This window comes from Chroicocephalus ridibundus, chromosome 9 (assembly GCF_963924245.1).
Source record: "Chroicocephalus ridibundus chromosome 9, bChrRid1.1, whole genome shotgun sequence".
NCBI classification, from domain to species: domain Eukaryota; kingdom Metazoa; phylum Chordata; class Aves; order Charadriiformes; family Laridae; genus Chroicocephalus; species Chroicocephalus ridibundus.
Genome location: NC_086292.1, coordinates 3,013,426 through 3,039,475, shown reverse-complemented (window position 1 = coordinate 3,039,475; position 26,050 = coordinate 3,013,426). Strand labels below are relative to the sequence as shown.

Here is a 26,050-nt window from a genome sequence, read left to right as displayed (position 1 = left end):
CCACGAGGAAAGCCTCGAGGTGCAACATGCGTGTCACTTTTGCAAAATACGGGGTTTGTAGCATCTGCCTGTGTCTCTGCAGCGGTAGCAGATATCCTCACGCTCGCAGCGTTCCCGCGAGAGCTGGATTCCTCCCTCCGAGCCCGTTTCATTCAAGGTGAGGTTGTCGTTGGTCCCGGCATGCCGCTGCCGGAGGGCTGTAACGCTCGGTCGCTGGGCAGAATTTGCCTTATTGGTTTGCACGTCATGACTGCTTGTCTTTGAAGAGCAAGCCCTGTTTCCAGCCACGTCAGGGTCTGCAGGAAATTCCAACAGATTCATTTTTATTGCAGATGATGAGTTATCTGTGATCTGGTCTTGGTTTTCCAGGGGAATCGGTATGAAACCATCAATTCTTCCTTCGGTTTGCACTTAACAGGCTGCTTCTGGCTTGGTTTTGACTTTGTCGCAGTCTCATTCTTTAAGGTACAAGGCTCAGAAGTTTATCCAGAAATAAGACGGGATTTTGACCAGTTTAAAATGTTTTTTTTAGCTTTACCAAAGAGAAGGTGGGGGTTTTTTTTTTATTATTTTCAGCAGTTCCTGTGGTTTCCATGATTGCCACCAATTTAGCTGGGATACTTTGAAAAGGACAATAAAAAGTGTCCTCGAGAGGCTGGGAACACATCGCTGCTGGCTTCTGAGAAAGTTTTAAAAAAAAAAAGACAGATTGTTTGGTTTTGAGGAAAAATGACAAAAATCATGTTTTGTGGAAAACAAAGTACTTAGCAGGGCTTTGCATTAGGCAAAGACAAATCAAATGTACGGCAAAGACAAGGTTTCCCTCCCCATTACATCGTTCCTTGCCTCGCTCATATTGTGAGCGCAGATTTGGATACAAATATGTTATTTTTACTGAAGAATTGATTTCACGGCTGCCCTAAGTGAATAAAGCTGTGATGTATTAACTAATGTCAGGCATAGGATGTTTACCTATTTATCTTTGCTGCGGCATTGCCCGTAGTATTTTTTTCCTCTGTTCTCCAAGACTCGTTAGCGTTGCAAACATAACCGAGGTCCTCCTAATGAAACAATCGCAGCCGTGCGGCTCAATATGCAGAGTAACACCTCCAGCAAAAGCTGATAAATGCCTTTGTTTATAATTTTTTTTTCTTTTCTTCCTGCTATGTTCGCATGGAGAAAGAACGGGGAAACATATTGACTTCCTCTTAGTTTAAAAAAATGTTTAACAAAAAGGAAAATAATGGGTGTTGGGGAGGGGAGATGGTTGCGGGACGTGCGGAGCAGCGCTGGGACTGGTGTCCCGTGCGTGGCCGGGCGATGCTTGTATCAGGAATAGCGTGGCCAGCAGGACTAGGGGGATGATCATCCCCCTGGACTCGGCACGGGTGAGGCCCCATGTTGAATATTGTGTTCAGTTTTGGGCCCCTCATGACAAGAAAGACATTGAGGGGCTGGAGCGTGTCCAGAGAAGGGCAATGGAGCTGGTGAGGGGTCTACAGCACGAGGGGTGGGGCGAGCTGGGGGTGTTCAGAGAAAAGGAGGCCGAGGGGAGACCTTCTCGCTCTCTACAGCTCCCTGAAAGGAGGGGGCAGCCAGGGGGGGTTGGGCTCTTCTCCCAAGGAACAGGTGACAGGACAAGAGGAATCGGCCTCAAGTTGTGCCAGGGGAGGTTTAGATTGGAGATTAGGAAAAAATTTCTTCACCAAAAGGGTTGTCAAGCATTGGAACAGGCTGCCCAGGGCAGTGGTGGAGTCACCATCCCTGGAGGTATTCAGAAGACAAGCAGGTGTAGCACTTTGGGACATGGTTTAGTGGTGGACTTGGTAGTGGTAGGTTAGTGGTTGGACTTGATGATCTTAAAGGTCTTTTCCAACCTAAATGATTCTATAATTCTATGATTGTATGATGCGCGACCGCTGCAGTCATTAGGGGACTGTGCTGAGGCTGGTGCCACCTGATGAAGGGTCCCTGGTCCCCAGGGGGATGCTGTGCTGGTGGGGCTGCACATCAGGCAGCCCTGCTGGGCACCGCGTTGGATGGGAAGCGGCATTTGCTCAATCTGGGGCTTGTGAAAGCGGAGCCCAAAGCACCAAGCGGCTTCTCCTTCCCTTCCTAAATTGAAGGAATTTACATCCCAGGAAAGGGCACTGTACGCAGAAAAAATAACTCGAGTTTCTGTCTTGCGTGGCGGTGGCGAGCTGGCTGTCCTGCTGCCATACGGTTATACGAACGCCAGTCCTTACGTGACTCCTGCGCCATGCCCAGAGCTGCCAGCAGCACAGGTTGTTCTGGTGGCATCTCACCAGCTTCAGCTCGCTCTTCTTGGGCAAATGTACCTCCTTGGGCAAATGTACCTCTTTGTGCCCCGATTAAACCAGCGCCGGCAGCGTTGGGGTCCTCCAGCGTGGCGGCGAGCCGCACTGCTATTAATGCGGGGGGAGCGTTTGGGGAGTCCCGGGCTGGTTGATTGGTGTAGCGGGGTTTGAATTCTGCAGTGAATATGACTAATAATCCATGACCTGGCTGTGATTATAGATGAAAGAAAGCTGATGAAGAGACCCTGCCGTGGCACAGAAAGGAATTAGACATTGTCTAAAGCCAGGGCAGTACCGGAGCATTTGGATTTCACATCTGAGATTCACGGGTGAATAATTCAGCGCTTGAAAAAATGCTTCAGCCGCAGTGTGACATCTCCACATCTTCTTTCAGTGATATCCAAGACTTTAACTAAACATCGCTTCCTAGGGAGCTGGGGCAGCTGTCCAGATATTTTTCCTCTTAAATATCAGCATTCCAGATTGTTACCTGGATACGGATGGAGATTTGGACTGATATCTTAGGAGCTGCAACCTCTCTTAATGCGGGATTTTTGCCTTCAGAAATCGCCCTCGGCGTTTGGCTGAACCCAAAATCTTTCCAAGCGAAAATTAAGAGACGTAGCTTTATATTTAATTGACGCTTTCGTCTAATTGGGTGAACTGCTAAGGCATGCAGAGTCGTGGATGGGATTGTTTGGGCATTTTGAATAAATGAACCAGTTCTCAAAGGCAAATGTTGGCAGATTTATTAAACATGAATAGGAAAGTGAAGGAAAAGTAGAATGCCTATAAAATGGCCTTGTAAAATGGCTTGCTGTTTTACAAATTCAGGAGCCCTATAAACTAAGCCAGCCGCTGTATTTTAAAACTAAATACAGTGCTAGTAAATCTCTGCATTTGAGTCGTAAGGTATAACCGTCCGGAAATGTCAGTGTTCGTACAGCCTTAACGCTGCTTCCTCCAGCGTATACATTATAATAAGTCTTTAAATAAATGATCACATATTATTCCTCCAATAATTCATCCTTTTTCTGAATTATTAGCTACAAATGGATGGTATCTTATAATTGTCATCAGTTCAGACTCCTTGTTGGGCCCAACAAATTCTATTCTTGGTGTGGTGTTTTGATCACTTGCTTTTCCTACCTGCCCTTATTCCCTTTTTAGTCAGAAGCATTCGCTCCTTCAGAATCGCATCGTAGGATGAGACCCTGAAGCCATTTACCCGTAAAATTTGGTGGTGCGACGGTGCCAGCTCTAGGAAACTGCTCGCTCTATTATGAAAACGTGCTAAGTCCGTAGGACTGTACAGTTTCTGTGAGCGTAAGTCACTTTTAGATTCGCTTTACCTGGCAGACCCAATACGCCCAGGTCGTCTCTGGGAAGAATTGATGATGATGATGATGTGTTGAAGAGCTGCTACCCAGTTGGGTAATTAAAGGTTTTGAAAGCAAAAGCAAATGAACAGAAGTAACCCCGGGTTTGTACTCTGGAGCTAAAAGCCCAGGCTTTCCTCTCCCCAGCGCACGGAATATGCGGGAATTGCATGAAGTTGGAAGTTTAAAAAGGAAATCATATGGGAGAGCCCATCTGCTGACAATGTAGTCGTTTATATGTATATAAAAAGGAAAAATCCTTATAAAACTTCAAGTTGTTAATGAATATTCAAAGGATTTGGCTAGGAACTTGGATCTAGTGGCTAAGGGGGTTTTGCCTTCCACATCCCTGAGGAACGTCACCCCTTTTTGAGAGGGTCTCTCAGCTTTGCCCCTTTTCTAGCAGTCTGCTTTCCTTAGTTTCTCAAAGCCCATGATGGCCGGCATTTCGGCATTTTATCATCGATGCGGTGAAAACACAGGAGGAACAAGCCCTTCCTCCCGTTGCTCGCACTTAATTTCTTCCTGAGCCTAAGCCAAGCACTCACTTGTTTGGTCTTTCTATCTGTGCTTTTATGAAAATTACGTATGCTTTAGAAATTAACACTTTTTATCCTGAGTCCTTGTCGGCTAATTGCTAATAAGAGACAAACGAGCTTTGCTAAGATTTCTTTTTTCCTATAAAATTTCTAATTTGAAGATATTAGAGAAGAGAAATGTTTACCCCACTAGGGTTACTGCAAATATCCTGATGAGCTTTCATATCCTCCTCCAGCACCAGCCAGCTTAATTGCCCTCCTTAGTCCAAACTTTAATATATTACAAATTTGTATTAAAAAAAAAAAATCCTCTTTTCTTTTTTCTTTTTTTTTTTTTTAAACCTGGTGGTTAACAGGTACGAGAAGAGAATATTTCTCATAGGGAACCTTACGAAGTCAAAAAAAGAGGTAATCGTAAAGTTTGGGATGGGGTCTTTTCTTTGGCATACGTCTGTGAAATCCATTTCCTCGTGCTGTTCTGGCTCCGCATTAATCCGTATCTTTAACAAAATTCTACACGCCATTCTCGGGCTGAGTTATTTGATAATATCCAGTGTGCGAGGGACTGGAAACATCCCCTTTCTTAGTAAGCTTCTGTAATATTAACGTACTTGACCTTGGTCTCTCGTAGTTCCTGATTACGTTCAGAGGAAGAGTTTGCTAAGCTTTTAAGATACTGTCTTGTAGAGCTATCCGTAAATACTGCAGCAGAAAGAGAATTTTGGTAATAAGTTCATTTAAATGGAGCGGTTCTGCCCATCAAGAAATCTCCATCCCGACTATTCTTTAATGGCTTTTGTTATTTTAGACTAGACTGATACATAATTAGCTTTGGAGAGGTCTTCGTGTTTTTGTAAGGTTAATACCCCAGCATCGCGCTGAATTTCCAACCTTTGCAGATCTTTAAGAGTTGAGGTTTTTAATCATTCAGGCCTAATTTTCTCACAAATGCAGGCCCTTAACATTTCTGATTTATTTTAACTTTCTATCCGGAGATTGAATGAAAACTACATGTTTGGAATACAATTGCTTTTAAGGAGGAAAGGCAAAAAGCAACGTTACGGGCTGTCTTTGGGTGTCTCTTCTTCTCCCTGTGGCGGTGGCGGGTCGGCCGGCAGAGCACGGCGCAGTGGCGGCAGTGGGCGCCCCGCTTGCTGATATTAACCCCATCGAGGCAACCCCCCATGCCAGCACAGCAACGCCAGTGCTTCCTGACAAAGCAAAAACATCAATTCTCAACTCATCTTTAAAGAAAAAGGCTTTTATTGCCATTTTCTCTGTTCAGTTTGGCACAAAACTTTGCGACGGTATCTTGAACGTTGTTTTTGTAACTACCATGTGGTGCATTAAGTGCCCTCTTGATTTTATCAGCAGTTTGTCTGCCTGCAGTGAATCCTGAGTGATCCGGAGTCGCACACCCAACTCGGACACGGCGTGGCCGTCTGCCATCACGCCGGCCAGCGCTCGGCATTGACATCTATGGATGAAGTGAGTCTATAGGACGGAAAGCTGGTACAATCTGCCACCTGTATGCTTACTACAGCTCTCTTCGGACCCTTCCAGTGGGAGGAAGTATCTCCTGCATGCATAATCTAATTAATCAGAGCCATTAAAACATTTCAGAGTTCTTAAAATTCAGCTGTAAACCAGTGTGGATCTGCTTGCATATCGGTCTTTGGATAAGTGTCGGTATCTGCTTCTCCCTCCCTTGGGGGGTCGTTTAGGGACTTTCTGTCCTGGTTCTGCCTGAGGCAGGGTTTTACCTCTCACTCAAGCTAAAATAGACAGTTGAGAGAGAAGATCCTTTTTGAAGTTGCCCGAAAGTGCCCATTTTTTCTCCCAAAAGAGACATCTGTTTTCCGTAGTACCTCTTATAAACAGGATTGACATGCTTTTTTAGTTTCTGTTTGGCTCACCTAGTATTTGTTTCAGAGAATGAGTTTATTTGCCTTACTGATCTGCATAGCAGTCCATTTACTAGTGATTTCCAATATTAGGTGATGTTTTGGGATCCCTCTGCCAGTTTTTGCACCCCTGGGTTGGAAGGAGCTCAGTCCCGGGCTGCTCTGGTTTGGCTCTTGGTTTTGCTTTGTGGTTTATTGCCGATGGTGGTAGTTTTTGTTCTTATGATTTGTTAATGAGCCTTGTTAATGAGCTACTCGCTCTCTTCATGGCCTTGCCAGCCTCCCATAACTGTTTATTGGTTTGCTGTTAGATACTCCTGAAAGTCTCCGTATATATCCTGTGTGGAGAGACAGCAGAGGGTAGGTGGGTGCCATTCCCAAGTATTGGTTATATTTTGAGTTCCTGTCTACTGAAGTCAGGTCTGCTAGAAAATAATGAGACCAACTGATTTATGACCCTCATGGAGCTATATGGAGCGTATCAAGTCCTAAAACGTGTGCCTGTGCTGTGGAGAAGGGAGATCAGGGTTCTTCCTCTTTCGCATACATTCAGGTCTTGCGCTTTCACCAAATCCCCCGTTTCCCTCCATTCTTTACAGTCTTGATGTATCAAGAGCTAAGTTTAGGAAATCCCTAAAATCCTCTCTTGCCTCCCCCTCATCCCATTCCAGACAAAGATAACTTTTGCTTCTCTAGATATTTTAGTAATCCTAATAAGCTGTAAAAGGAAGGAGCTAACCCTGGCTGGATAGCTGCTGCTGTTAATTTTCTTCTGAGGTGACCTTTGGTCAGGGTGGACCAGAAGTCCTCATCCAGCAGCCTGCCTGCTGCGACAGAAAGGATGTATTTAGCTCATCAAAATTACAAGCCTGTCCTGGGGAGCAAGGTGGCAGCTCTACCTGTGACAGTTTTCATCACTGATATGTTAATAGGCTTGTACCAACGCCTTAATACTGGGCCTGTCTGTCGTCAATTGTGAAACTGTCTTTCTTTGGATAGGGCTATTCATCTCTTTTCATAATTATAGAAATGTTTTAACTTTAGGCCATCACACCTAAAACAAAGTTTGTATTCTTTTCCGTGTTCAAGAGATGAATCTAGTCCTCAGCTTGACAGTGCTTTTCAAAACTATGCAGCTGGTGACACTAATTATTGCTTAATTTCCTTCCCCTCTTATGAGTGAGGATGACCAAAAAGAAACCCAACGACTCTTCTTATAGTCCTCCCTCGCTCTTGGTAGCCAGGAATCCTCTTCATGCTTCTTGACCCTAAAACTGGGTGTACTCCCTGAAGCCCTCATGAGTCCACCTGGGCTCCTGCGTTTCCTCACCCTTGGTGTTCCCATGGGAAAAGTTCCCTGTCCCCAAGGTGTAAATTCCTCCCACGTCTGGTGAACAGGGGTATTTGTTTCTTCCTTACCTGAGTCAGGAACTTTCTAACAGGTTCTCGACTGCCGTCTCTGGGGACGTGGCGATGAGCTGTGCTCACCCACAGCCAGTGTCATTTGCTGTCGGACTCAGACTATCCTTGCCCCCCGCCTCATTTTCTCGGTCTCTGTGTTCTTTGTGTTAGTACTTGGACTTTTTTTTCCCCACGAGGTTCCCCATCTCCCCAGTTACTGCCCCGTCTCACACCCGTTGTGCAATGATTCTTCACTCTTTCTTTGCATTTTGGTACTCGTCTTTTGGCGTTAGCAGCTACCCTTTCCCTAGCACGGCACAGTATTATGCTGAAACACGCCGTATTTCAGACGTGCTCTCATGTGTTTCAGCTCCTCAAGGATTTTAATTGCCACCTTTTTCCCTTTATGATATACTGCTGTTCTTGATGTGTGAGAATACATTTACAGAGAGAGCTCCTTCTGTATTTTACGTGTGCTTTGTCAGAAAGGCTATAATTTTGTTCACTTCCTTCCTTTTTCCTTAAAGTTGTTTGTGACAGGTCTTGAAACACTTGCACCTTATGTCCTCCCAGAGTAAGGTCAGAAACTGTCATTTATTTCAGAGTCGGCTCTAAAATAGTCTGCTCTTAATATCAAATCTCGGGGTCTGCTGGAGTTGGGGCTCGGGCTCTGCGGTAATTGTTGCATCTGCTTTCAGATGAGGAAAAAGTGGAGGCTTGCTATGAATATTAACAAGCCATCCATCCTTTACACCTTCTGGGAACACACTAGTTCTTAAATTGTTTCTTCTTTTCATGGGTTTTGTGTTCTCCATTTTCTCTGCCAGCTCTTTTTTTATCAACTTCATTTCTTTCCCCCAGATTTATTCCTAATTGGAGGCTTTTATCTGTATTTAGACCTAGGTTTCCAAGCCTATTCTCAGCTAACATTGACTCTGCCGAACCTTAACTCCTTGAAGGGTTTTAGATGTCTCTACTGCTGGGATGGACCCACAAAGGCCACCTTCGTTTTCTGTTTCTCCTTCACTTGGCCTTTTCTCCCACGTGCTCACCATCGTTGGTAGGAAAACCCTAGGGAACTGCTGGGAGATATGATTTCCTCATGAGATTTTCCTGGGAAAATAACTTTTAAACCAGAAGTCCTAAGACCAACATCCCTTTTGTGGAGCAGAGAAGCGCTTTATGATGGGCAGAGCGGGAGGATGCGTTCGCACTGTACCTTCCCCTGTGAATGGCACCTTTCCAACCCTGTATGGTCTGGAAACCTCGTGTACTCTGTATTTTTTTCTTGTCATGGTGCTGGGCAAAATTCAAAGACCCTGGGCCTAAATAAAAATGTAAATTCTTGGAAAAACAGGTTTACTCAGAGAGGTACTTCTAGAGAACCTCTTTTTAGAGACTTAGTGGTAAAATACATCCCCATCTGCTGGCAAGTGAAGATTTTTATCACTTCACCCACCAGTTACCAAATTATAGCGAATAAGCAAGGATCAAGTGGAATCCCTGGAATAAAATGGATTTGGGAATTTCAGAATCCGGTAAGAAAACAGCATCCTTCAGGTCAGTGAAGGATGAGCCTGGCGTCACCGCAGCAGCTCCTGGCGCCTGGAGGGACCGCTGCCCCACCACGCTTCCTCCATGGGAAGCTCTCTATCCTGTGTCCCGCCCAGGGTCTGTCAGGGCTGAAGGGAATAAAAGGGAATAAGAAAAAGCACCCAAAAGCCAAAACCTAACGGGAAATCACTGGGATATTTTCCTCTGCAGAGGTCTTGCTGCCCCTGAACTCTGTTTTGTGCTTCTGCAGGAGAGTTAATGAAGCCCTGCAAGGGCAGGAGATGTCATTGTTAGGAAGAGCACGGCATGTTCCCCATCCATTCGTACCGCGGCTAGAGCTGAATTCTTTTCTACTATTACTCCACTGGATGTAAATATCTCAGAGACATTTACATGGTATTTCTTTTTAAGTATATAATGTTTTCATTCAAAAGTATCATAATTCTTAAAAGACCTGTCAGAGGCTCTGACATGTAATTAATTTCTCTAAAGCTCTTTTTTTGAAAGATACAACTGCATATATAGAACACCTGCGCTTATTCACAACTCTGCAGGAAAAAAAGCCACATCTTCTTCTTCGCTTTCTTCCCCCACTTCTCCTTAAAAAGATTTTCCTTCACTTTGGATACTCTCTCTCCATTTGCCCTCCTGATCTACAACAAATACAAGCACTCGGTATGTAAAAGCTGGGTGTAAACAGGAACCGGCACGCTGGGTTTTGTCTGGGTGCTAGCGACCTTTTGTTTATTCAGCTTTAAGCCGAAACACTCTTGCAACTTTAATTATGGAACAGCTATCGCTAACCCATAATCTAGTCCATCGAATACAATTCCCCTGTGTGTAGGTGGGCTTTCAGGCAGTCTCGTAGGCTGTTTATTTTTACCTGGTAGATTGTTTTTTCTCCTCTGCTTGGGAGGAGTGTATTAAGCTTCAACAGCATAATGCTGGTGCTCAGGAAATGTGCAGGAGCAGATGTTCAGCTGGCTGAGGATATACGTGTGAGCATCCAAGCACTGGATTACGCGGCAGTCATGGCTAGCTGGCTGGCTTTATCCCCCTCTCAGTTCTTCCAGGGCATCGCTGCGACCATCGCTGCTCCTGCTGGAAAATGCCGTGAGCCAAATCACTGCTGCTTCCCAAGGAAGAGTCTGCAGAGTCCTCTCGGGGGGAGGAAAACTCTCCGGCAGGTCCCTCGGCACAATTTCTTGGGAATTCCTCAGGCCGGCATCTGGGGAAGCAGGGCTCTCCAGCTGGGGAGGCTGAAGGGCATGTCCTCTCCCCGTGGTGCCTCCACCAGCAGCCAGGTGATGGTCTCCTACCTGTACACTTGATAAACACCCATTCAGGACAGCTGCGTGCAATGCTGGGGGGAAACGGGCATTTTCTGGCTGAGAAAGAAGCAAAGCAATTTGTTGCTTTCTTTGTGGAGGACAGGCATTGAGCAGATGCGTTTTTCCCTCGTGGTTGTGTAAATTGGTGGTGTTTCCCCTTTCGCCTTTGTAAAGTTAATGTTGGTAGGAACATGTTAAAATCCAAGCTGTACAAAAACCCCACCAGTTTTAAGTGAACATAAGGCCCATCGTTTATGTGACTGGAGATGAATGTGGGAACATGTCCAGATGTTTTAGCTTTGTCCTTTGGGTGTTTCCTCCTGTTCTAGGCAAATAACCAGCACCCCTCGATTCCATTTCCTACAGGGAGCCTTGCTTCTGTTGCTTTGCATACCCTGTTGAACTTGTAGGAAAAGAAATAATCTGATTTTACTCCAAAGAACTGTTGAAGGGATGTTCTACCAGGATCTTGCCCCTAACCGTGGCTGGGAGCAGATGGAGCTAGTGGGATCTCAGCTGGGACATGGGCTTTCGTTCTCTGGCCATGTCTGCCGGCAACACCAATGCCTGTAAAACTTCTTGAGTATCACATGGGTTTTTAAAACAGAATAAAAAAGTTATTTGGGTTACTTGGCCATCTGGGCTGAGGACACCTACTCATAAGGCAACGGGAGGTTTACAGTGGAGGGTCCATTTTGGGTGCTGCGTTTGTATTCTTCCGGATTCGTGCATGCAATATAGACGCTAACAGCTTTTGAACAACCCCATTAGCACAAGCAGTGGGAAAACTGACAGGAACCGTGAGGAATGGAGAATTTTCTCAGCTGTGATCCTGCGGGGTTTTTTGAGGCACTTGCAGTCTTTCACCTGACACGAGTCGCAGGGCTGCAAGGGGTTTCTCCAGGTCACCGAGTCCTGTGTGCTGCTGTCACGGGCACCTGCATCCTTTCCTTCTGTCCATTAATTTGTCCATCTTGTGCTTAAAACTAGTTGGCTTACTTTTTAGCTCCACTGCTTGCTTTCTGCGACTTCTTCCCTTTGATCTCCTTTCTTAGCCTGCATCTTTCTCTGTCATGCCAGCTGTGATCTTAGCAGACCACTGCCCTAAAGTATGTGGTGCAATCAAGAAGAGTCCTTCTGAATTCTTCCCTATGACTGAGCCACCCGTGACTGTCCTTGAAGCCCAGCCTGCCAAGCTGTGCTCCTGCCCTCCTCCTCCAGAGACATGGACTTCATCTGACTCCGTGTCTTCCACCCGCCATCCTCTTCCTCCATCCACTCTAGCTCCAGTCAAGTTCACAAACTTCAAGCTGGTGACTGATTTTCCTCCAGTTGGCTCTTCATAATAGCGTGACCCCAGTCGTGTGTCTCTTCAATGGCCTGACGCTGTCTGAAATCCATATTCTCTCCCTTTTGTTCTTCTGTCCGCAGATGGCTCTGTGTTCTGTGCTCTCCCGCCACCCAGTGTGTTCTCTGCCCATCGCCTTTATACCCCAGACCTCTCTCAGTTTAGCTTTTCTTCCCAGGGACCCAGCTGTTCTTCTTCTCTTTGTTATTCACAGCCTTTGGTTTCTTGTTCTGCATCGCGTCAAGCCCCTTTGTCAGCTTTTCTTTCGCAGTCGCTGGTGTTTCTCCCTGTCCCTCTTGGGATCTGACCTTTCATGGTCACGCGGCTCCCCAGAGGTCCTCTTGTTCAGCAGATCTCTGCAAACTTCAGATTGTCTGGCTCATTCGCGCATCATCTCTCTCCGACCGTATGTGAAGATCCCCCGTCTGAACCCCTCTCAGTTCTTTCCAGCTCATTTCTAGAGCTCAGCTCTGCTTTCCGACTTGCTGCGCTCGAGGCAAGTAGTCGTCCACGGGCACATCCCCTTTGTTCCCGCATTTCATCACCCTCGTTGTCTTCTCCAGCCTTTGGATCGCATCCACTGAAAACGTCCCTTCTGCCTTTCCCTACCCCTTATACACACATATCCCAAAAAATAATAATAGGAGATTAAAAGTCCCACAGGTTTCCCCACCTATAAACCCTCTTTTTCTGCCTCCCTTTGCTCGTCTGCCTCCTTGCCCATTGCTTGCCCATTGCTTGCCCATTGCTTGCCTTCTCAGTCTGTTGCCCAAACGAGCCCTGCTCTCTCCTTGAAGGTTGGCTGTTGAGCATCTCTCAGAAGTAAGGAAAGGCAGAAGCCTCCCCCACGTACCTGTTTGCAAAGCGCAGTCAAACCAGCGGCTCCACAGACGGAAAGAGCAAGAAGGACGTGGGCAGAGGGACGTGCAACCCACGCGTCAGACCCTGCTCCTTCCTCCTCCGGTGGAAATCCCAGCCGGAACAGGATGATGCCTTCTTTAAAATGCTTGGGATCTTTCGTGGTGAGCTCGCTAGTGTTTTACGTCCGCGTTGTTATTTTTTCTCTGGAGATGTTTTGCGCGCTGGAAGTGACAAATTTACATTATTGGAGAATTATTGTTTCTGCGTTTGTCCTATGTTTTATTCATTGCAAGCCATTACGTTAATATGGCTGGGATTATGTTACCGGTGGAAAACAGGCCACCTGTGGCATTTTACACCAAATCGTTATAAACCAGCACACCCAGGCGGAGATCAGGTGAGCAGAGGCGTGCAGAGACGGTGCTTCTGAGCTCCCAACTGCGGGTCTCAGCTTATTGAGCTGGTAAAGCCCTGACTCGCGGGATGAAGCCTTCTACAGCAACACTCGATCAGCTCTTGCCCCTCGACCTGGTCCTGTGGGTTAAACACTGAACAGTGAGAAGAAGTTCAGGAGTATCCTGGTTTGGCTTATGTACTTGGATAACTTAAAATGGTGCCGTGATTCTCCTGTGCATTGAAATGATGGTTATACTGCAAGTCCTTTCTAGGACTGAGGCTGTATTTCTGTGAGAAGACATGGCCCGTCCTTTGGAGGACAGCAGGTCCAAACCCAACAAAAGCGGGTCCAGTTCACGCAGCACTGAAGCTGCGTGATTTCACACATTACCCCAAGGTGCTGCGGAGGCCAGCAGCCTCAACGAGGTTGAAAATAATTAGGGAAGTTAATGGAATAAATTGCAGGTGTAGTCTCTGAACGCTGAAGCCCCTCAGCTACAGATAGTCACAAGCGAGACGCGATGGCAGGACCTCTCCCCTTTTGCTTTGCATCTGCTGGTGACCGCGCGCGAATTAGCCTCTGTCAGAGCATCACCTCTGCACTTCAGAAAGACGGTAGAGATCAGAGTGTACAGGAACATTGATTATAACCTTCTGTACATTGAAGATGATGGTCCTACCATCCACACTGAGCGCCACGAAGTGAGCAGCGGGTTCAGATCTGTAAATGTGCGTAGCCGAATGCGCCATCCTCCAACCCTTCTTGCCCATGGCTCATTGAAGTGGAAGATCTTTGCACATTTCTCTCCCACCTGGGACCACGAGGGTGTGCAAAACACATCTTCCAGGTCACAATCTACTGAAGCTCCTTACTCAGCTCGGCTTTTCCTTCTCCCAGAGCTTTCTCAGGCAGCAAACAGCCCCCTCCCCAGAAGTCACCCTGGCCCATGTGTGGGGCCAGTGATGGTTCTCTGGTCTCCTGAGAAGCCTCTGGTTCTTCTGAGGCTTAAGGTATTTCATTAATATTTTCATTAATAGCTATTTCTTAAACTTTATTAATATTTATATTCATTACGATACACTTAATAGGCAGGAGATAGTATCAAGGAGGCAAGAAGTTGTAGACCGTTACCGGAAAACGCGGATCAGCTTTCACTCTTAGAAGTTAATCTTCTTCACGTTGCATGGAAATAACTGCCAACCACGCCTGACCCGTGCCTTGGCGTTCCGCGTCGCTCCCGTTAGTTGCAGCGATGCTTGGGCTGGGGCTTTTCTCAGCGGCGGTGGGAGCGCGGGGCGGTGGGGAGGGTGCGAGCGCTGGCGGGAGAGAGGGCGCCTTCTGCAGCAAACCGACTCGCCGGGCGAGAGCTTTGAAATGCGGATCTGCGTCGAAGTGGAACTCTCAGGGTTAGTTAAATATTCCTCTAAATATGCAAAGGAATTGAGTTACTGATGCTTGTTATTCTTATCTTACTCTGGGTGTCACAACATCTTTAAGTTCAGTGAAGGTTTCACTTACTAAGAGGGTTGTAAAGATTTCACATTAATTAAGAGGACTCCACCACAAATCTGAATATGAATGAAGTTTGGCTGCTGAACCCAGGGCAGTGAATACTGTAGGAAGATCAGACATTAACAAATGTTGATTTAAAAAAAAAACCAAAAAACAACAACAAAAAACCACAAAGGCAAACAAAAACCACAAAAACAACCTAAAATGCTTCAATCTAGTACCTGTTCTAAGAGAGAGAAAAAGTTGAGTTCAAGTTGCCAGAAGGAAACAAATAGATTCTGACTTGAATTTACAGTCAAAGAGGTGAAATTCTGTCCCTTGGGAGCAGCGGTGAGGGTTGTCCTGTGCTGCCCTTGTGTGGGGACTCAGCCGCGTCTCTCCTTCGGCACGTGATTGTTGTCATGGCGGGGGGGATCTTCAGCGAAGGAAGGGAGAAAACCTGGGCCTGATTCTCATCTCGGTTTTGTTGCTTCAGAGAAGTACCACCAAGTCCAGTCAGCCTCGACTGGTGGTCATACAACCGAGATGAACGGGGGCCATGAGAGCAGTGGTAGGTGGCTGGGGAACAAGGCTTCCAAGGAAGGAGCTCTCATGATGAAGAAGTGTTTTGAGGGAAGAATAAGACTAGAGATATTTTTTCCCCCAAAACAGCTTTTTTGGGGAGTTTTTCATACCTGCCAGCGCTTGGAAGACGAGTGCGGTAGCTGGTAGCTAGGGCGAGCAGTTGTCACTCGGGACATCTGCGTTTCTCCTCCATCTCCAACGCAGAGTTGCTGTTGTCTGAACTGGGGCGAGTCCTCTCCTCTGTGTGTCTCCGCTCTCCTGTCTGGAGATGACAACGGTTCCCTGCCTTTGCAAAGCAGTTTTGGGCGGTGCGAAGGGTGCTGCAGAGGTGCAAGGCACCGCTCCACCTTCTAAAGAAGGACTTTGGGGAAGGAAATGGTGATATATAGCATTTTAACCTTGCCGAAATACATTGGGCTTGGCTTTTGGAGTGGAAAAGTGAAAGTACGGTGGCCTAAATAAACAGTATTTGTCCTCTTAAGCAGGGTAAGGGCAGCACGTGACGTTGTGCGGGGTTTTTTTTATTATTGTTATTTTTTACTCACGGTTCCTTGAGCTGATTCTGGGAATTGTACTGACTGTGGTTATGTTTCTGGAAATGTGCAGGTTGGCCAGATGCAGTGGGGCATGGAGTGAACAGAAAGAGGTTAAATTGATGGATGACCAACAAGAGCAGGATTGTGCCTCAGAAGACCAAGAAACTATCCTGATTAATGGGGTGAAAGAAAATGGTAAGGAACTTAATTACAGTACATGAGGGAGCAGCGACAACTTGCAAGCCAACTTATTTTCCTAATTCCTTTCGTGTATTTAATTTTAGCAGTTTGCGGGTATCTCAGCAATGTGGAGCAATAGGGTAAATGTCCGTTTTCTGCGCAGATGTCACTCCAGCTATGAATTTACACCTTTTTAGGTCGTAACAAGTATTGCTTTTGCCCGTTGGAATGGTTGGAAATGTTTATGTGCACGTGCAGTTTGAATTATGGATTTTAGTTTGGTTTCTTTGGGAAAAAAAGTCATAGAAGGCCATGTAGCGCCTCTTGTCTGTTGGGAATCTTTCCCTCTCTTCGCAATTGCTCATGAACCCACTAGCCCGTCTCAGCAAAATTTGACTGAAGGATATTCAGTCCCTACAAACTGGGGAAAAATTAAGGGTTAGGTAGAAGAAACAAACCGGGATTAGCACCCATGGAAAGGGAAGGTCGAACTTGCCAGCTTGTTATTGACTTTTCAGCGTGGCCCGTTGGCCAGCAGGTGGGATCCCCTGGCCCATAACACTGCTTCTGCGCACGCACTGGTGCTGCTGGCCACAGTGGTGCTCCTGGGAGCCACTGCGTCATTCCGGCTTCCATCGACATCGGTGGGGAAGGATCAGCCCCTTCCAGCAACCTGAAGAAACACCTACCTTTGCATCTATTTAATCAATTTCATACTTACTTTCAAAAGCAATAACTGATTAGGAGTAACAGCGCTTTGCTGCCTGAAAACTGAAATAAATATTTCTCAAGTCATTTGGACTTCAGTTGCTAGCCATAGCGTGTGCAGTGCCAGTCCAGCGCTGAGGCAGAACTTGACATTTCCATTCTTCACTACATTTATATGTTAAATTTCATGGCTTTTTACATTTTTTATTGGCCTATGAATCTTGAAAGAGAGAGAGAAATATTTATTTAGATATAAATTTGACCCTATTAGATATCAAGGACTTGGTCCTCTGACGTCTTGTATGTTCAGATCCTTCTGTCGTCTCAAAACAAGGTGCGTAGAGGCAAACGTTGTTCGCGTTCGTTACCCAAAACCTGGAGCGACTCCAGCCACACGGGTGCCCGTGGGGACCCTGCAACATGTGCTGGTGGCACGTGAAGCGTACGCTTGCGTTTGCCCCTTCGACATAATTTTGGAGGTATCTGTCAGCCCATCTCCTTCATGACCGACCATGGTAAAGCCGCGGCTGCTGGAGCTGCAAGGAGATTTTCTAGCCATGGTCCCCTTGTCTAATCTAATCAGCAGTAAAATCAGTGCCTACCTGCTCAGTAAAGATGGGGGATTTCTAGAATCTGATACCACTTCCATGGAATTCAATTAAACTGGGCTTAAAAAGCGCTTTAATTAAACATTCTTGTGTAGGAGTTGCTGCTGAATCCGAAGCAACGAGCCAGCAAGGGGCTCTGATGCCGCCACCTCCCCGTCGATGGCACCGGAGATGGGGATGATGCTTTTTGCCTCCTCTCGCCCCAAATATAGATGGGTTCTGGCCGCAGAGAATCCAGAGCAGCCCTCGGGCTGCTGCGGTGCCCAGTTAGGGACTGGTCTCCCTTCGAGCTGATTCACAGCACGATGCTTCCGTATTTTTCGGCTCAGGCTGCCCACGTGCTTTTGGATGGCTGTTGAGTTAAACCGGGAAAGGTGGTGTTGCTTCTCCAGCGTTTTCTTTTTTAACTGTGGTCTTTTGGAGTACGGTTTGCTTTAGAGCATCAGTTGAACGTGCGCCTGTTTTTGGATGATACAAGAAATGAAGTTTTGGCGTTTGTATTTCACAGGAGTTAAGTTCACTTACACAGGTATAAACCTAAAGAAGCACCCAGGGAGAGTTTATTTTATATAATGGCATCTCTGTGGATTGAATGCAGCATTTGAGATTGAATTTCAGCTTTCTGTCTCCCCCCTTTTTTGAGTCTTGCGGCGTTCACAGGCATTCTTCTTTTATCCTCAAATTTTCCATGCTTCCTGTCAGCTCCAAGCTGATTTTTATTTTATTTTACTTCTGAAGTGGAACTGCACTGGTTAATTTGTTTTGGTGCTTAAGGAAAAAGATACCACCTCTGCATTCCTGAGCTAAAAACTGGTGGGAGGGACTCAAAAATCAGCTTTTTTATTTTTTTTTTTAACCCTTTTTGAGGGAAGGGAAGCAGCGCAGATTTCGAGCAATTCACGCCTGGTCTTTTCCAAGCCACGCGTGTTGAAGATGTCGAGAGGCATGGCTTTGCACTTCTGCTTTGATTTGTACAGTGTTTGGGAAGCTATTTAAAGTCCTTGGAGCGCTTGGGCTGGCTTAGGGCTTTACCCAGGGCTCCGTCCCCAAGGCCCCTGTAGCACAAAACCGCTGGGAGCTTTTGGGGTGAGACTGGGGGGATTTTGGCCTCCTCTCGGTTTTACGCTTGGCATCGCATCCCGCTCCTTTTCCTATCGCCCACCTGTGGGTGGGAGCCCGGCTCTGCTCGGCAGTACCGGCACGGCGGGGGGTTTCGTCGTGCCCACATCGTGCCCCGTATGTCGGTTGGCATCGGTGCGGGGGGGCGGGGGGAGGCTTGCTTTTCTATCCATTTTAAATAAAAGCATTTGTGGCGGAGGGTCGCAGCAACCGCCTAGGTGCCACATCCCTTCCGATGCCCCATTTCTCGCAACAGCCTGGTGCTCCAGCTGCGTTTTAAAGCGCTTGTTGCCCCCTCGGAAAGACTGTGCTGCTTCCGCTTTCGCCCCCCCGGCCTTCAGCGGAGCCGTGGCCAAGGTAAGATGTGAGCCACTACAAAAGCTCCGGGCTCTGCTCCGAGTCGGCAGAGGATTCCAGCTGGTGTGAATGCACACATTGGTATATAGATATATTTTTTTAATACAGAGATATCAGAGCGTGTTCATGGATGAAAAGACATCGTATTTAAATTTCAAGGGTCGTATCGTCCGTTGAGCCAGAAGTCAGATAAAAGTATATTCATAACTTTATTCTGCCATAAAAGAGTGCGACGAGGTAAAAATAAAAAACCTTTATTAAAAAGGCATTTTTAGAGATTAGGGAAGACTGGCAGAACCCACAATAATTCTGACAATAATTGCTTTAAACTCGGTGTTACCTTCTGCTTTCCCTTGGTGTGGACAGTGACAAAAAGACCACTGGGCTTTTAAAAATAGCCCTAACTTTCTGACTCTGGAGCCGAAATGCCGCTCAGGTATGTTTAAGCTGCAGGCACCGCAGGGGGGATGCTTTGTTTCTTTAAGGATCTTATTTTTCCATTCATTTTTTTCAATGTTAATGGGAACATTTTTTATTAGGCTTGTTTTGTTTTTTAATAACCTTGTCAGATTTGAAAGGCAGTATCCAGGTAACGGTATGTATATGAGGAGCAAAGAACGGATGGGTTTGGTTTTTCAAATGTACTCTTGTACCTCTTCCAGCTGGATGCAGGGGGCGGGGGGGGCTGTGTTTACCTCTCCCTTCCTTGCGCATCACCACGTTAATTAGATCCAGAAGGGAAGGTTCATGCTCCCGCGGGAAGGGCATCTTCCGCTTCCCAAAGGAGTGGTTGGGAAAAGTCGCCACCGAAGCCCGGGGAGAAGGGGAGCGGGGTGGCAAGCCCCAGCAGCACTGCAAGGGTTGTAAACCCTCTCTCTTTTTCCTTTCTTCTCTCCCTCCCTTTTCCTTCCCTCCCTCCCAGAGCCACACTCCCTGGATGGCGATGAGAGGCCTTGCACCGCCGCCGAGGCCGCGGTCACGTTCTCAGCCCTGACGACAGCTCAGAAGGAAAACCACGCGTGCCACCGGGCGCTGCCATCCCTGACTTCAAAGAAGCCCTGTTTGCTGAGCCCCCCGTCGCCGCTGCGGCTCACCGATGTCCCCGAGCACGCCTCGGATGACTCCTCCGCCCACGCCATCTCCCTCACGTCCTGCGTGACAAAGGGCATGAGCTCCTGGTCGCTGCCGGGCGACTGCGAGAAGGCTCCCTTCACCATGATGGAGCCCGGAGGCATGTCGGCACTGACGGGTGACTGCTTGATGCAGCCGAGCCGGACCTGTCTGGGCTGCTTTATTGAATCAAAGGACGGCATTGATGCAGAGCCGGGAATAAGCTTGAAAGTGGGGGATATAAATAGGGATTATGACACCTGTTCGGTCTCTGATATAGGGATTCACTGCATGAGCACAGGAGAAACCATGAGATATGGGGATCAACTGCTTTCAGACCAGCTTTTAAGCTTCCCTATGCATAAATCGAGGGCAGCGGACAAAAGAGATGCAGAAAAATCTGACAGTGATTCAGAGGACCCCACTCAGAAAAATTATTACGAGGGATTACTATTAGACAAATGCAATGGTGAGGAACCTTTACTAACAAATCCCAACCAGGAATGGGGCTATTTTGAATCTTTCATTAGTGAAAGTAAAATTGAGCTGCTTGACCTCTGCTCCAAAAATGAGCTTTCTGTAAATCTGTTTTCCGAGGAAGACGTGGATAATTATATGTTCGATGACGACGATTCCACCTTGGGAAGCGATGTCTGCTCCCTAAAGATTAGATACGAATCTTTCCAGGACAACGTGCGGGAGAAGACCACCACCCTGCAGGAGGACGCCCAGTTCAACTTCTTCCCCAGCGTGTTCGGCAACTGCACCAAAAGGGACAGCAGGAGCACCCTGAAAAGGGGGCCTGGCGGTGCCACCGACCCTTCGCAGTTCAAATCTGAGGAAGGCATCATCTGGGGGGAGGAGGAGGAGGACGGCGAGGAAGAGGACGGCGAGGAGGAGGAGAAAGCTGCCTTAAATAAATCTTGCAACAGCACAGAGATGGTGCAGTATGTGGGCTCCAAGAGGAGCCACTTCTTGGACTCGGTGAATTCCACGGAGGACTCCGGGGAGTTCAGCGACGACAGCACTTGCACGGAGTCCTCCTATGACGTGCTGCGGGATATCAAGGACTGCAGCCGGTACCTGTCCCGGGACCACTCCAGCTCCTTCATTCAGCAGAACTACGGGTTGCGGGCAAAGAGGAAAGTGCGATACAGCGACGACTACCTGTACGATGTGGACTCCATCGAGAACGAGAAGATCCTGGACAAGAAGGAGTGGCTGCCGGACGGGCCCAAGGAAGAGGACGACGACGAGTGGTGCCCCAAGAAACGGCGAAAAGTCTCTCGCAAGGAGCCCCCCGTTATCATCAAGTACATCATCATTAACAGGTTTAAAGGGGAGAAGCATATGCTGGTGAAGCTCAGCAAAGTGGATGCCAACGAGACAACTGTTACCCTAAACGAGGAGCTGCTCAGCAAATACGAAAAGCTGGCCCCACTGAAGGGCTTCTGGCAAGAGAGGCAGCAGAGCCGGCTGGATTTGCTCAGATCGTCTCTCTACCACAAGCAGAATTTCTATCTTAACGGCTCAGATGCTTCGTTCCTCCCTCACCCACGGAAGCGAAAATGCAAGCTAGCAAACAGGCACCGGATTCAAAGAATTAAAGCCATCGAGCAATCAGTGAACAAGCTGGGCTCTTGCTCCTCTGATCACAAGCAGCCTTGCAGCAGTAAAGAGGACGCGGGCCTGAAAGGGCTGCCGGCGTTAGCCATCGCCACCCCCAGCTGTGCCAACGGATTACACGTAAGTGACATCACGGGCATCGCCGCCGTGAAATGCAAATCGCAGGAGCGGGAGCACAAGGGGACGGAGAGGAAAGTGCTCCGCAGAATCAAATTCAAAAGTGAAGCCAGGTTGAAGTGCAAGAAGATCAAAGCTGCTACCAGCACGGCGGAGGGCTCCCCGGCGCTGGAAAACCAGGACTCTGCAGTGCGCCTGAAGGACGAAAACGTTCCTTGTGCTTCAGACAGCTCCCATCTCCCGGAGTGCCACGAGGATAAGGTTGCTAAAAATTCTCCTTTCCTACCATCCACCTCCTCTTCAGACAAGCCTCTGCCATCTGCTAATATCACCACCAATGTACCCCTGATTCCCGGAGGGTATCTGCAGACGTTGTTAGATGCTTCTGATTTGTCGAGCAACACCAGTATCTCATACTTCGCCCAGCATCCCTCCGAGCAGCAGCAGCACCCGCTCCCCAGCATCGTCCCGGCGGAAAAGCCCTTCCCGGCTCTGCAGCCGGCGCAGAGCTGCGTGCTCTCCCCGCCCTCCGAGTCGGAGCTGCAGCAGTCGCCCGGCCACTTGGAGATGGAGCAGAGCAGCTTCGGTAGCATGTGGCCGGCCAGCAAAGCTGCCGGCAGCAACCGCCAGGACTTCCCCGGCGACATGCGGGATGCAGCCGGGCTGCCGAGCGAGTTCGGGGGCGGCGGTGCCGCGGGCGCAGACGGCCTCCCTGCCTCTGGATACACTCAAGTCAATCTGAATAGCAGCAAATTGCTCTACCAAAAAAATTACATGCCGGATAGCCAACAAGTGCAGTCTGATGATTCTTATCAGTCATGTCATTTTAATAATGGAGAGGGGCGCTTTCATTTCCAACGAGGTACACTAAGTACAGATGATGGCAGGCTCATTAGTTTTGATTCAGTGGGTTCATTGTCAGTTAGTTCTAGCAATTACAGTTCTTTAAGTTTAAAGTCTTGTGAAAAGGACGGCGAGGATGATATTAATGACGATTTCTTGGCCCACTGCAGTCCCAAGCTAGTGATCCAGCAGAGCATAGACGAAATCACCCCTCTGAAGGAGTCCACGGACCTTTTAGACATTTCCAACTTCACGCCTGATAAGTTCCGCCAGTCGTCGCTTTCGGAGATGTCCCCTCCGGACACTCCCAACCTGTCCCCGCAGATAGCTGGCTCCGACGCCAAGCCTCTGGGCACCCTGAAGGGCTTTCAGGAGAGCCCCCAGGCCGCCCTCAACAGCTCCGAGAAGGTCAAGTGGAACTGCGGGGTCCTGCAGACCGAGGATCAGGCAGATAATGGGTTTGCTTTAAATAATCACCAGTTCCAGTTCCATATGTTCAACGATGAAGATTCTGTCAGCCTTCTCGAAAAGAGTCCATGCTTGTCAACATTTAATGAGCCATCTGGTCAAATTAGCACCAATAGCAAAGTGTCAAAATCGAAGAGGAAAAGTTCATCCAGCAAGAATGTGGGTACAAACCAAAGCTCTTCCCAGAAAGCCACCCGGAAAAAATCGCCCAAAACCAACAAAGGAACCGATAAGCCGCAAGGGAAAAACTCCAGGCAGGCACCCAAATCCACCAGAAAAGGGAAAAACGCAGCGGGAGTCAACGGCGAGAAGGCTCCAGCTGTTGGCGGCAGGGTGGTCAACCAGCTGAGCAACGTGGCCACTGCCACCAAGGGCCTTGCCGAGAGCGCTCAGCATTGCGGCCCGGCCGGGGTGAAACTGGGCAAGCACAACGGGCTCTCCGGAGAGTGGGCACTGGGAAAAGAGGGTGGCACGGGCTGGTCGGAAGCCAGCCTGGGCAATGCCACCAGCCTCCTGGACGACGATCAGCGGGAGTTTGAGGAGCCTTCCAACATCCTGTCCAACATCGCGTCGGGAATGGCGGACGTCCAGAGGTTTATGATGGCCTCCATCGAGCCCTTGTGGGGGCCTGTTGGCCACAACAGCGTTCCAGACATATTCCGGTCGCCGGAGTCCAACAGCCTGAAACTGAAAACTCTTAAAATTTTGGCAGGGACGTCCCAAGAGTCGAAGAAGAAGGCGAACGGTGGCTCACCGGGGGCGGCGAAGAACCACAAGTCAAACACCAAGGGCTCAAGCAAAAACGGCAAAGCCGCAGCCGGCGACCCCGGTCGCCCCAACTGCTCGACCGGGTTCACCACGGACATTCACGCTCCCTTTTTTGATAAAAACTATAGTAACCTGAGCACTTTAGGCAATAACGGACCTACCCATAAAAAACTCTACCGTCATAAATCCAGTTCGAAATCGCTGAGGGATGAGAACTGTAAAATAAAGCGAACGGACCGCGAACAGCCCCACAAGGACCCCCCCGTGACAGCTGCTTTTGAGAAACTGAGGTAATGCTGCACCAAACTGGCTGGAATGCCCCTTAACCTCCCTCCCACCTGCTAAGCCCGCTGTTCCTCAGTTTTTTCCTTCCTGAAAGCAAAAGTTGCATGAAAAAAAAAAAAAAAAAAAAAAAAAAAAAAGAGACGTTCCCCTTTTACAGTTTTGGTTGGTTTTGGGGGTTGGTTTTTTTTTTTCCTTTGGGTTTTGGTTGTGGTTTTTTTTTTTTTTTTTTTTTAAATGCATGAAAATACTTCTTACTTGCAAGCTACCTAAAAGAATGACCGATTTTCTGGCTTGGCTGGGGTTAAAAACACTAACAAGGCTACTCTTTTCTGCTGTTTGGCTTCTTCAGTTTTTAATTACTTATTTATTGGGGGGAAAAAAAAAAACAAAAAACAAAAAAAACAAACCGTGATTACACGCTCTTTTTAATGATTTTGACGAGGAAAGACTTTTTTTTTTTTTTGGTTGAACATTTTGTAAAAAATAAACCACAAAAAAAAAAAAAAAAAAAAGAGGTTATGCATCCAAAAGCCAAGATCTTGAAACTTAAAGGCTCTTTACTTTGCAAATGAGAACTCGTTCCTAATTGAGCTTCACGTGGCAATTTTGAGTGCTTTCTGGCCCCCTCTGCTGTTTATCTCCTAACCTGCATCATCTAAAGCCGCATCTTCTGCACCCGCCCGCCTTTAGCGCGTTCGCTCCGTCGTGGTGACTCCAGACGAGCTAACTAAGATGGCATCAAATGTTTGATTTTTTCCTGCAGGGAATCAGACTCCATTCTTCTTAAAGCAGAAACAACATTTTTGGGTTTTCCTGTATTTGAAGAAGAGACTCCCTTTTCTAGAAAGACGGTTGATGTTTGTTTCTTTCTTTTTTTTTTTTAATTATTATTTTATTTTCTTTTTCGGTTGGGTTTGTTTTGGGTTTTTTTTTCCCGTCGGTTCCTTTTCGAAATCTGCCTTGTGGTATGTTGAAATGTAAGTGCTGAAATGAAGAGTTTGAAATTGTGGGAACTTTATTATTATTTGAAAGCAAACCTAATCTGGTATTCTCTGTGAAAAGACTGTTTTAAAAGTCATACTGTTGTACAGTAGTTTATGCACTATTACCCACAACAACAAAAAATTGTGCCAAACTATGAACAAGTGACTGTATTGTATATATTTTTACTTCTCTATCAACATTGGGTTGTGAGTGTTTTCTGCAGCTATGCCTTTTGGTTTTACTAGAAACATTCCAGTTGTTAAGTACTAACCACCCCCACCCCCCCTTCGAAAGCACCTGTAACTCACGGTGAAAATGATATTGTTCACTTATACAACTTACCAAAAGTTTTATGGACATGACTAAAAGTGTGCCAAATTTACTTACCTCATTTCATGGATTCACCCTGTGGTTTAAAGCTCATAAAGGGAAAAAGAAAAAAAAAAAAAAAAAAAAGGGGAAAAAAAGGGAAAAAAAAAAAGGAAAAAAAGGGGAAAAAAGAAAAAAAGAAAAAAGGAACTTTGAAACGAGTGCTGGGAAATGGTAATGTCCTCTCTTTGAAACCATGAGCAGAAAAACTTCATGGTGAAATGTTGAGTTTCATTATAGGAGAGAGTTGAAATGGTGGAGGAGTTCAGAAACCCACTGACGGTAAGTTTGCCAGGAACTCGAGTGTCTGCACCTAGAGACTACAGAACAGCTGCTTTTCAAGTGTCTGTTTTCTTAAAGCAAAACCTGTAGCTGAAGATCATTTGAAATGCAAAGTTACATTGCTAATTCTTTGTATCTCAGTTTTATATATTTTATAAGAACCTGGGATAAATTCTAAAATAGTTATACGAACAGAACTAACACATTTCATACGTTTATTGCTATTTACTTTTCCTTTGAGAAGTTTCTTAAACATTTTCGATGCAGAGCCTGTCAAAAGCGCTCTCCTGTCATAGCTTTGGTGTTTCCTAAATGTCTAACCTTGCGATGCCAATATCGTTTGAACTTTCAAAAGCAAAGTCATTAGTTTTAAATACGACTCTGAACCTTTTCTTTCATTCAGTTCATGAGATAAGAAAAAAAACAAAACCACAACAACAAACCACGGAGCTATTCGCGATCTCACCGATCAGGGCCGGATCATACATGACTGGACTTTATTAAGACAGCGTTAAGTGTTGAATGCTAAATGTATTCTCAAAAGGCCTTATTTGTACCCCGACTCACCACACCCTCGCCCGC

General features: G+C 47.0%; 1 protein-coding gene across 9 annotated transcripts in view; it reads left to right on the top strand.

Annotated features, from left to right (window-relative positions):
- Nucleotides 1-25,230, top strand: part of NEXMIF (neurite extension and migration factor) — a 170,708-nt gene extending 145,478 nt beyond the window's left edge. For 8 of the 9 annotated variants that reach the window (XM_063346974.1, XM_063346978.1, XM_063346975.1 and 5 more), the window contains 2 exons: nucleotides 15,715-15,839; nucleotides 19,539-25,230. In XM_063346974.1, the coding sequence (XP_063203044.1) occupies nucleotides 15,764-15,839; nucleotides 19,539-23,842 (4,380 nt within the window). In that variant the 5' untranslated portion in view covers nucleotides 15,715-15,763 and the 3' untranslated portion in view covers nucleotides 23,843-25,230. Of the gene's footprint in view, nucleotides 1-12,688; nucleotides 12,797-15,714; nucleotides 15,840-19,538 lie in introns of those variants that run through there. The other variant, XM_063346982.1, reaches the window with a different exon arrangement.
- Nucleotides 25,231-26,050: the final 820 nt, after the last annotated feature.